This window comes from Artemia franciscana, chromosome 10 (assembly GCF_032884065.1).
Source record: "Artemia franciscana chromosome 10, ASM3288406v1, whole genome shotgun sequence".
In the NCBI taxonomy this organism is placed as follows: Eukaryota; Metazoa; Arthropoda; class Branchiopoda; order Anostraca; family Artemiidae; genus Artemia; species Artemia franciscana.
The window spans coordinates 31947338-31959999 of NC_088872.1; the positions used below are offsets into that span (position 1 = coordinate 31947338).

General features: G+C 39.1%; 1 protein-coding gene across 4 annotated transcripts in view; it reads left to right on the forward strand.

The window, feature by feature from the left end:
• LOC136032079 (WD repeat-containing protein 7-like) overlaps positions 1 to 12662 on the forward strand; it is a gene marked incomplete in the record, with an annotated part of 230139 nt that overhangs the window by 171257 nt on the left and 46220 nt on the right. For all 4 annotated transcript variants that reach the window (XM_065712203.1, XM_065712206.1, XM_065712207.1 and 1 more), the window contains 1 exon segment: positions 6213 to 6419. In XM_065712203.1, coding sequence (XP_065568275.1) covers positions 6213 to 6419 — 207 coding nt within the window.

Consider the following 12662-nt stretch of genomic DNA (forward strand, 5'->3'; position numbering starts at 1 on the left):
TTTCCAGTATACAAGGTCCAAGTGAAGAACCGAGTTTTGATGAGCCGTGTAGGGATTGCTTTTTGGTAAAGGAGGGAATTGGGTATAGTGTATGGGAGGATTTAGCTATTTGGAATGAAGATAAGGTAAACAATTTTCCAATAGAGATTAAGTTAAATGGTAAAAAAAATATAATCAGTATGGTGTATAAGCCGCCCAGTGCGCACTGGCATGATTTTATTGAAGGGTTTAATAAGGTGCTTGCTAAAATATCACCCGAGTGTAGCCATATTGTGATAGGTGACTTTAATTTTAATCTTCTTGATTTGTCAGGAATGAATAGTGATTTTTTTGAAGTTTATGATTTCGAGTAATTTGTACCCCTTCTTGGGCATACCAACAAGAATAACTTCACAAAGTGAAGTATTGATCGACAATATCTTTGCTCAATCAAGTGACCTTCACAGGAGCTTTGCTGATGGGATAGTTTGCCCTGGATCTGATCATCTTCCATTAATAACTACATTAATCATCCTGTGAAAAAGCTGCGAAAGAAGAAGGCTGTTACTAGACTACTGAAAAAAGAAAATCTCCAAAAATTTGGAGTAGAGATTAGCATTATTGATTGGAGTCCTCTTTTTGAAGAAAAAGAATGCCCTTCAAGAGCATTAGATAGCCTTATGTCAGCCATATTGCCAATTTATGAAAGAGCATCCCCCTAAAGACTAAAAAGTCCAAAAACTTCTTCCACGAAAGCCATGGATATCGATGAAAATAATTGATGAATTAGTATTAGAGGAAAATAGGTTATAAGAGAAATAGAAGAAATAGAAGAGAAACAGGTTATATGAGAGATATCTAGATGATCGGAGTGATGAAGCTTTTGACCTATTTAAAACACAGAAGAATCTAGTGAATAAACTTCAAAAAAAAAATTAATTTTTATGATCATAAATTTGAGGATAGCAAAGGGAACAGGAAAGAAACGTGGAGGACAATAAATGACCTTATTAGTGACAAAGGAAATAAGAAGAATGGAGAAGTGTGTTTAAGCGGTTGCAACCGTTATGGTAAAAGTGTAACTGTTAATAAATTCGGCAATTTTTTCTCAAATATTGGTCCTGAAGTCCAAGCTAGTGTTTATGACAAGTTTCAAAAAATGCCGGGTAGTAATTTTAGTGATATACGAGGTGATTCTCTAGAAATGGATTTTAATTTATTTAATAGTGAGGAAGTGAGTAAAATTGTGAAGTCGCTGAAGTCTAATTCAGCTGGAGTGGATGACTCAACTGTTCGAGAGCTTAAAGCAATTTTAGGGTATATACTACCTACCCTGTCTGTTGTTTATTATTAATCTTTCTCTAGAAAAGGGTAAGCTCCCTAAACAGCTTAAAGTTGCGAAGGTCATACCCCTCCAAAAGAATGGCTGCAAAAGCGATATTGAAAACTGGTCACGGATTTCGATTTTACCGCTTTCCTCAAAAATATTAGAAGAAGTTGTCCATAAACGCCTATGTGATTTTCTCCAGGCTAACGAATTATTAAGTGATGTCCAATTTGGGTTCCAAAAGGGACACTCCACGACTCATACCTTGCAGCATTTGGTGGAATGTGCTAGTGGTGCATTGGATAAAGGGTACTTACCAATGTCAATTTTCATTGATATAAGGAAAGCATTTGATACTATAGATTTCAAGATCTTGCTGGACCGACTCAAGTGTCTGGGAATTCGCGGAACTTCTTTACAGTGGTTTGAAAGTTATCTCCATGGAAGATTCCTGCGTGTAGTACTTAATGATGTGACATCATCTTCTTATCGACTAAAATGTGGAGTTCTGCAAGGTTCCGTTTTAGGTCCCTTACTTTATCTTGTGAACGTAGATGCGATGCGTTTTTTTGGCACTTGGTATTAACCAAGTAACATATAGCGATCACAAGTTCTGTCGGTCTGTCGGCCCCGGTTTTGCTACTTTAGGCACTTCCAGTCGGTCCCGTCGGTCCCGGTTTTGCTAGTTTAGGCACTTCCAGATAAACTAGGACGATGAAATTTGGCAAGCGTATCAGGGATCAGACAAGATTAAATTATAAATAGATTTTTTTCACGATTTGACCATCTGGGGGGGGGGAGTTGAGGCCGGTTAATTCGGAAAAAATAAAAAAATGAAGTATTTTTAACTTACGAACGGGTGATGAGACCTTAATGAAATTTGATGTTTGGAAAGATATCGTGTCTCAGAGCTCTTATTTTAAATCACAACCAGATCCGGTGATATTAGGGGGATTTGGAAAGGGGAACCTAAAATGTTGGAAAACGCTTAGAGTGGAGGGATCGGGATGAAAATTGGTGGGAAAATAAGCACAAGTCCTAGGTACGTATTTGACATAACTGGAACGGATCTCCTCTGTTTTGGGGAATTGGGGGGGTTAATTCTGAAAAATCAGAAAAAATGAGGTATTTTTAACTTACGGAGGAGTGATCGGATCTTAGTGAAATTCCATATTTAGAAGGAACTTGTTACTCAGAGCTCTTATTTTAAATCCCGACCGGATCCAGAGTTGTTAAGGGGGAGGAGTTGGGGGAACCAGAAATTTTGGAAAACACTTAAAGCGATAGATCAGGATGAAATTTGGTGGGAAGAATAAAAACAAGTCCAAAATACGTGACTGATATAACCAGAATGGATTCGCTCTGGATCCGGTGACATATGGGGGAGTTGGGGGGAGGGCTAAAATCTTGGAAGACGCTTAGAGTGCAGGTATCGGGATGAAACTTGGTGGGAAAAATAAGCAGAAGTCCTAGATACGTCATTGCCATAATCAGAACGGCTTTGATCTATTAGGGGGAGTTGGGGGGAGGGTTCATTTTGAAAAATTAGAAAAAATGAAGTATTTTTAACTCACGAAGAAGTGATCGTATCTTAATGAAATTTCATATTTAGAAGGACCTCGTAACTCAGATCTCTCATTTTAAATCCTGACTGGATCCAGCGTCATTGGTGGGGGGGGACCGGAAATCTTGGAAAACATTTAAAGCGGAAAGATTAAGATGAAACTTGGTGGGAGGAATAAAAACATGTCCAAGATACGTCACTGATATAGCCGAACTGGATCCCCCCTCTTTGGTGGAGTTGGGGGGGATTAATTTGGAAAAATTAGAAAAAATGAGGTATTTGTAACTTACGAACGGGTGATCAGATCTCAATGAAATTTGATATTTAGAAGTATCTTGTGCTTAAGAGCTACTACTACTACTACTACTAATAACTCACTGCAGCACCAAGCCGCCTGAGGCCAACACAGCTACGCACGCTCCTCCTCCAACCTAATCTATTTAAAGCCTCCCTCTTTACACCCTCCCAGGAAGTTCCCATTTCCTTTAAATCCTTATTTATGACATCCTCCCAACCCAGACAAGGACGACCTGCTTTCCGTGTAGCCCCAGACGGTTGGCCAAAAAGGACAATCTTCGGTAATCTGTCATCCTTCATCCGTAGAACGTGGCCTAGCCATCTCAACCTTTCTTTCATTATAGCCCCAGAAAGCGGGATTGAACCACACTTTTCGTACAACCTACTGTTTGAAATACGGTCAGTCAGCCGGGTACCCAGAACAATCCGTAGGCAATTTCTCTGGAAAACATCTAGTAAATTTTCATCTGCTTTTCGGAGTGTCCATGCTTCAGAGCCATATTTGACCACTGTCATCACTGTAGCTTCCAATATTCTAATCTTGGTTTGTAGGCTTATCTTTCTATTCTTCCAAACTTTTTTTAACTGTGAAAAAACACCCTGAGCTTTAGCTATTCTACTTTTAACATCTTCACTGCTCCCACCATCTTTACTAATAATACTACCAAGGTAACTGAAGCTCCCAACCTGATCAATCTTTTCGTTACCTAAGGTCACCTGTTCATCTTCACTTATTCCTAACCTTAGTGACTTAGTCTTCTTAACATTAATTTTCAAGCCTATTTTAGCACCCTGAACTCGTAAAACCTCTAAAAATTCATTCATTTTGCTCACACTTTCATCTAATATGCTTAAATCATCAGCATAATCTAAGTCCAGGAGCGTTCTTCCTCCCCATTTGATTCCATGGTCTCCAATTGCCTTTCCTGTGCTCCTTAAGACGAAATCTCGACCAGATCCGGTGACACTGGGGGGAGTTAGAGGGGGAAACCTGAATTCTTGGAAAATGTGAAAATTGAGGTATCTTTATCTTACGAATGAGTGGCCGGATCTTAATGAAATTTGACATATAGAATGCTGTTATGTCTCAGATGCTCCATTTTCAGTTCGAATCGGATCAGGGGTTGGAGGGGGAAAACCTTAATCTTGGAAAACGCTTAGAGTGGAGAGAATGGAATGAAACTTCATGGGAAGAGTTATAGATACGTGATTGACATAATTGGAACGGATCTCTTCACTTTGGAGGAGCTTGGGGTTTTTATTTGGAAAAATTAAAAAAATGGAAGGAATTTTTAACTTAAGAACAATGACCGGATCGAAATGAAATTTGATATTTAGAAGAAACTCATGTCTCATGGCTCTTATTTCAAATCTCGACCAGATCTGTTGACATGGGGGGGGGTTGTAGGGGAAGCCGGAAATCTTGAAAAACGCTTAGAGTACAGAAATGGGGATGAAACTTGGTGGTTAGAATAAGTAAATGTCGTAGGAACGTGATTGACGTAACCGTACTGGATCCAGTCTCTTTGGGGGAGCTAGGGAGTGGGGTTCAGTGGTTTGGCGAGTTTGTTGCTTCTGGACGTGCTAGGACGATGGAAATTGGTAGGCGTGTCCGGGAGCTACACAAATTGACCTGATAAAGTCGTTCTCCCCGATTAGACCATCTGGGGGGCTGAAGGGAGAGGAAAAAGTAGAAAAAATTAGGTATTTATAACTTACGAGTGGGTGATCGGATCTTAATGAATTTTCATATTTAGAAGGACCTCGTGACTCAGAGCTCTTATTTTAAATCCCGACAGGCATTAAGCCTCCGATTTTCCTTTTAAATCAATCTATTGATGCTTAGAATTTTGCTAGAGCTCATACCATATGAGCTCTTGGCTCTTGGCTCGTCCGGCCTCGTCACAGTGCCATATGAGCTCTTAGCTCTTGTTATCTTCAAGATGTCTGTGTAACAACCTTTACTGATGATACAGCTTTGACAGTATATGCTAAATCGATCGAGGAGGTTGTGCTGAAAACTAATGATGCATTGAGAAGTTTGGAGGTTTTTATGAATCTTGAGTCCAGATTCTTCAGAACTATGCCGTGAGAATCATAGGCAAGTATGTCAAAGATGTGAATGACACAGTGTTTGTTTTAAGTCTTTAAATTTGTTTATTGTGGACCAACTGTGGAATTATCAAGCAGCGGTTTTCGTTTTGCAGTGCGTGCATAATTTAGTCCCAGGTGGTTTTCCTTACAATTACCGTCCTAACAGTGATATTCGTGAATATGGTACGAGAAATAGTGATAAATCGGTGATTGAGCTTAAGATTGAGCAAAAGATCAGGATTTGATTGCAGTTTCTTGGAACTGCAGTCTGGAATTCTCTGCTAGTAAGTGTCTGGGTGGCTGAGTATCTTGTAGATTTTAAGAGAAAGTTAAAAGATTATTTAATAAAGAATGGTTGGATTTCTATTTTTTTTTTCTTTTTTTTTTTTTGAGGAGATAGGAGGTGGTAGGGAGGTCTGGTTGGTTGGGGGCGGTAAGGAGGAGTGGGTGGATGGGTGGTAGGGAGGAGTGGGTGGATGGGTAGTAATGAGGGAGTAAGGTTATTGGGAGGTTCATAATTTGTTTCGGGGGTATGGTGAAGGAGATTGGTCTTTTTTTCTTTCTTTTTTTTTTACTTTTTTACGTGGTATGTTTTTTTCTTTTTTGTGAGTTATTTATTGTGTATTTTTTGGTGTGTTTAGAAAATGGTTAATTTTAAACTACTGCACGCCAACAAAAACGTATGTTTTTCCATCAGTTCAGTAGATGTATAAAGTAAAGAGTTATAGTTATGTCTATCAACAACCTATAGTATCGTATCGTTCATATTTTTATGTTAGTTTTTTTTCTCTGTTACTTCCTGGCAACAGAGCTTTTCAGTGGAGACTATATTGAAGCTAATTTATGTTCTTGTGAATTTATTGTTAAATAAAAGTTAGAACTTGTCGACTGTCGTAGAAAACTGTTTTAAATCAACGTCGGAATTTCCTTCATGTCTCTTTTTTTATCAAGGTTCTGATGGTACCTCGGAAGGAATAAATTTGCGGCGTCCCCATAGCATTTCATATGAATGCCGTTACGCCCTTGAAGTTGGTGAGCTGCTCCTTTCTCTTCTCCATGCATGGGGTGTAGACTACGAATTAGATCAGATCTGTCAAACACAATTAGGACTCTTAAAACCTGTAATTCCCATCTCATTTGGGCTTCTTAGTAAAACAGGTACAGTAGTCACTTCTGCTTCTTTTTTTCTTTTCTTTTATTAATTTGAAAAGTGTTTTCTAAAAAGAAGCATCTTAAAGAAAAGTAAAAAGTAATGTCAAAACCTAGAAAAAAAGCAAAATTATAGTTATATTTGAACTCAAATTTAACATGAACAAAAGTTGCTATGAAAGAATAATTGAAACCCAAGACGAATTGAGATTGAAAGGAGTAATCACATCAAATATAAAAATAACAGTTGCTGATATAGATAAATAATCAAAGTCGAAACCAAAGCGAACAGGAACCACCGTAAACAAGAATGTGGCTAATGCCCCAGTAAACCTTCTAAAAGCCAGAGCGCCATTTGTGATTAACTAAAATCAGTATGTACTTAAAGAATTATTTACATTTGTCGAACTTCAACAAAAACTAGTGTGAAACATCAAGACAGAGGGGTGTTTACAAAAAACGCATAAAAAATTTGTTTATATTCATTTGTGTTATGTTTTTACGTGTCAGACAAATATTTCGAGGGAGGGGGGTCAAAACCCCTACCCACCCTGGATACGGCCTTTTGCCTCAGTAAGACTTTAAAAATGAACGTTTGTTATTTTGAAGCGATATGTTTAGTTGGCTGAAGCCGTATTTGAATTGATAGATCAACAAATGATTTAACAATTGGTTAAATCAATTGGTCCTTAGTTTTATCGATTATGAGCAAGCTTTCGATTCTGTTGATAGAACAGCGTTAACAAAGGTCTTATCGTTATATGGTATACCAGAAAAATACATTAAAGTGATTTGCGCTATGTACGAGAATAATACTGCTGCGGTTAAGGTAGGAAATGAGGTTAGCAACTGGTTTTGTATTAAATCAGGAGTTAAGCAGGGTTGTGTTCTATCCCCCTTTATATGGATCATTTTGATGGACTTCGTCTTAAGGAGCACAGGAAAGGCAATTGGAGACCATGGAATCAAATGGGGAGGAAGAACGCTACTGGACTTAGATTATGCTGATGATTTAAGCATATTAGATGAAAGTGTGAGCAAAATGAATGAATTTTTAGAGGTTTTACGAGTTCAGGGTGCTAAAATAGGCTTGAAAATTAATGTTAAGAAGACTAAGTCACTAAGGTTAGGAATAAGTGAAGATGAACAGGTGACCTTAGGTAACGAAAAGATTGATCAGGTTGGGAGCTTCAGTTACCTTGGTAGTATTATTAGTAAAGATGGTGGGAGTAGTGAAGATGTTAAAAGTAGAATAGCTAAAGCTCAGGGTGTTTTTTTCACAGTTAAAAAAAGTTTGGAAGAATAGAAAGATAAGCCTACAAACCAAGATTAGAATATTGGAAGCTATAGTGATGACAGTGGTCAAATATGGCTCTGAAGCATGGACACTCCGAAAAGCAGATGAAAATTTACTAGATGTTTTCCAGAGAAATTGCCTACGGATTGTTCTGGGTACCCGGCTGACTGACCGTATTTCAAACAGTAGGTTGTACGAAAAGTGTGGTTCAATCCCGCTTTCTGGGGCTATAATGAAAGAAAGGTTGAGATGGCTAGGCCACGTTCTACGGATGAAGGATGACAGATTACCGAAGATTGTCTTTTTTGGCCAACCGTCTGGGGCTACACGGAAAGCAGGTCGTCCTTGTCTGGGTTGGGAGGATGTCATAAATAAGGATTTAAAGGAAATGGGAACTTCCTGGGAGGGTGTAAAGAGGGAGGCTTTAAATAGACTAGGTTGGAGGAGGAGCGTGCGTAGCTGTGTTGGCCTCAGGCGGCTTGGTGCTGCAGTGAGTTATTAGTAGTAGTAGTAGTAATTGGTTTTAGAAAGGACTTGTTAAAAGATAGTAAGTACAGATAAAATGAACTGCAGATCAGACTATGAAATTAGATTGATACTTTAAAACATAAGTTCATGGAGTTCTCAACAATTTTCATTTTTCAGTGTTATAATGATAGTAGATCTAGTCCTTTGAGGGTTTAGAGGGGTGGTAGCCCTATTTTTTATTTGTCGTAATTTTGTTCGTTTTTAGGCAGTACCAGACGAGGGGCTATCACGATAGACTCGCAAATCCTGTGTCCGCGAGAATAGGGGGTTTGAGTTCTGGTGTAGCTGATTATTTGGCTTTGAACAGGGGATGTACCTATAGAAATCTGGTGAGAAAAAATGGGAAGCGTCAGATAATTTGCCCCCAACCACACATTGCTTTCCTTGCTGAAGGCAGAGAATCAAGGTATGGGTACACGTGCTCCTAAGACCATTGGACCATATGAAACAGTTTTGAACTATTTTTTAAGTTTTACCTGATTATTCACTTTAGTTTCTGTTCGTTGTATCGTTAATTTATTCATTTATAGCACATCTATTACAGTCTTACTTTTTAACCTTTTGTCAAAGTTATTTGTCTTCAGTAAGGTTCTCTGGCTCTGTCTACACGTAGCTTAAAGCTGGTCGAGAAAAACCTTGTTGTTTGAGTGTATTCTTTTTTACTTTATTTTTTTTTTTTTTTTTACTTTATGTTCGGTAAATTCCTGGAAAGCTTGATGCACAGGCACTGAGAGTTCATGGAATCGGACAAAGACTTTCCTTTTTTCACAATTTTAGTTTTATCCAAGGAAAAGCTTAGAATAATACATCAAAAGTACAATCATTCATATCGACCTATACAATATCTATACGGATATTCAAACAGCCCAATATGTGTCTAATATCCGCCTCTTCATGGTTACATCTCGTACAAATTGAACAACGTACAACGGTATCAATACTTGTGCTGTTGCTGAGCAACACTATTTCCCTACAGTCTTGAAAGCCTCGAGAGAGGTAGACAGTTCGCTTGAAGCACATGGACTAAGCTCTTGAATTTCTTAAATTAAAATTCAATTAGTTTTGTCTTTGTCTGGGAATTTGATAATATCGATTTCCAATAATGTAGCTTTCAGTGTTTACCTAGAGCTGCTGCAAACTTGTATGAAGATCCTCCCTGCTTGTGGTAACCGCCATAGTCCTTCAATCACATCATATCGCGTGCTTTTTCACCATATCCAAATATTCCACCATGTCGATCTGCAAGGAGACGCAGTTCTAATGCCACCGTTAATAGACACAAGAGTAGAAATATTCGTTTTCCGTAGCTCTACATTGTTGCCATTTCAATTGGCGAATGGCTTTTGTGGTACGGCAGCAAATATAACCCCCTTCAGTAAATTGACTCACGACTAATATCGACGCTAGGGCCATTCATTCAAATTTCTTTTTTTTGAATGCACCAGAAGAGCTGCCTGACCAAAATACAACCTCCCCAAAAATGATACTTTCCTTGAATATAGAAAGTGTATATAGGAGCAATTGTCCGCAGGAATGTTAACACTCACCAATACTGTTTTGACAGTTCGGTTCAACATTGATGAGGCTACTTACGGCACTAACACGTTTAGGTTTTCTTTTTTGTTTCGCCTGTTCATTATTCATGATCTTCATTTTGCTAAAAGAAGCTTTATCTCTGTCTAAGAAGCGTTCAAGCGCTCTGTTTTCAATAGCTTGCTCATGTAAAAGACTGTCAATATACTCACTACCGACTGTCTCAACAGTTCGAATATTGAGCAAATCGTCATCACTGCACCGAAAAGGATTGAGCTTGGTTTCCAGAACAGGCTTCACTTTATCAACAGCTTTGTGCTTTACCGGGCCAGGCGCATCCTTGTAGTATAGATTCCCGTACTTATCCGAGTTAAAAAATTAGGTAGCTCCATTTCCTCGCTAATAGAACAAAAACGTAAATGGCTATGAAATTCCCTGGATAATGATCTATGGATTAAGATCATTCCCTGAACGCTATAAGTTATGTTAGCTTCTTCGTCAGTTTTCAAGGATTACAACTGTACGGCAAAAAATAAAAAATGGAATATGAAAAAAGAATATTAAGCCTTATTCAATTCCCTTGGCTTTGAACATTAATTAAGCAACTTCAGAGCAGTTTGGAATTTCTGTTGATTTTAAGGGAATTTTTTGTCAGTTGAGAATGATTTTCAGGAAATCTGAAGAAATGGGCGTGTTTAACTCACTTCTCGACTATATAGCGCTTATTTACGCATTCAGCATGATCGATTACGTACGGTTTTGTGCTCAGACCTTCTGCTGCTTGCTTATCACACAAAACTTTAATGCTTACACCCCGACAAACTTGCCTCAGAATAAAGGTTTTTTTGAAGAAATCTGTTGTTCAAGATTTTTATGAAAAACTTTATCATTTCCCCGTATTCCTCCTTACGAACGCCGAAAGCTAGAATTTTGAAAAGTTCGTTGAGTTAGAAGCAACAGCAAAATTGCACCATATAGATATAATTGCAGTTACTGAAGTCCAGGTCCAAAATCCAGATCTCCTTAAAATGGCTGGTTTTCAGGAGTTCAAAAAGCTACGCGTGGTTGATCACCCACTGGGGAAAAAGGAGGATGAGTAATGATTTTCTCAAAGGATTGCTTATCTCCTACCCTTATGTATGTGATAAGACTAGGTGATTGCGAGGAAATCTTTTGGATGTCTCTTAAGCCCAAATGCATGCCTTGGTCTTATACTAATTGAATGATTTGCTCATTTTGTTATTCACCCGGACAGAATGCTCTTTCTTGTCGTAGTTTTCATGATTGGCTACTAGTAAGTCTTTACTTTCTGACCACAAAGTATCCAAGTGCCGGAATTTTTATAGCAGGAGACGGACTTGTGTCGTCCGGCCTGCCAAACCTCTTATCACAGTTTTAGCTTTATATTTGTGCGCAAAAGTTGGTTCTTCATGGTGAAAATGATATTAACTTAAGTAGCTCTTTTCGCTCTATTTTTGAGTGCCAGAGTCACTCCTGTTGAAGCCGTCACTGGGCCAAAACTGACTTAATAAAGTTGCATTTCCTTTCTACCGTTTTGATGTCATCTATCTGGACTGCGCTAAGTGCATTGCACTTACTGTGAGAAGTCACAGATGGCGTATCGTCCACAAGTGGAAACAAACCGACACGAAGGAAACGTGGATGCCGGGCAGAGAAAAATTAAAGGAGAAGGCGTACGGGGTGTGCTATTTTGGTACTATTGATAAACTGTGACAATTGTCCTTTGCCAAAACAAGTGTTTGGAAACCTGGTGAAAATCAAGATATCCAGGACACCTAAAATACCGAGGGTGAAGAGATTTGACAAAACCCCCGTGTGCCCCATCTAGGACAGACCGCTCGCCCATTCGTAAGCCGACAGTGTCCCATAGGCCCACCATGCCTAATTTCCTCTTGACTAACTGTCGATGCCTTTTTAACAAGATGGAAGACTTCGAAGTCCTGTTCCATAGCAGCAAGATAGCTGTTGCTCCTGTGACGGAAATTTGGGACCTCGATGAGACTGAAGGACGGATTATGTGTGCAACTCATTTCTAAGTACTCGAAATAGCCGAGGTGACAACAGACTCGGTGCTGGTGTAGAAATCTATGTGCGGAAAGACATTTTGTGGAAACTCCTACCTGAACTTACAAATCCAGATCATTAGGTTACATGGGTAATGGGCAAAATCGTGGGCTTGTTTCGTCGTTTTTCATTCATGGTAACGGCATCTGTATTTACCTTGAAAGCGCACAAAACAGACGTGACCTAGTTTTCTACCTCCAAACAACAGTTGATACACTTAGAAGCTGGTATGGCAGTCCTGCTTTTATAATTGCTGGTGATTTTAACCAGACATAGAAAGCTTGGCTAGCCTCCTGTCTTTCTCTTAATCAGATTGTGCACGTTCCCCCTCACTAGTCTGATAGTACCCTCGACCTGATTCTTACAAACACTGAGAACATATACCCCCCCCCCCCCCGACATCGCTTGGACCAGTCGGCTTTTCTGATCACTACACCCTGTTTCTAAAAGCCAAGAGTTCTGTGAGACAACCCAAGCTTTCACGGATCATTACTAGATCAAGAACTGACTGTGCAATCCGTGAATATGGCCGCTTAATTGACGAATATTACTTCCCAAATCATTCAACGGACGTTTCTCTTGAGCAAAGTGTGTGCTTTCAGTCAAAAATTTTACTCCAAGTACCTCGAGATATTTTCAACAAAGACTGTTGTTAAAATTGAATGTGACAAGCCAAGGATTACGCCCACTATTAAGGCCCTGGTCCGTGAACGCAGCCGCCTTTACTCGAGCGGCAAGGGAAATCAAGGAGCGACCAAAACAAACCTAATAGTTAACATGATCGGAAATACAAAACGCAAGTATGGCCG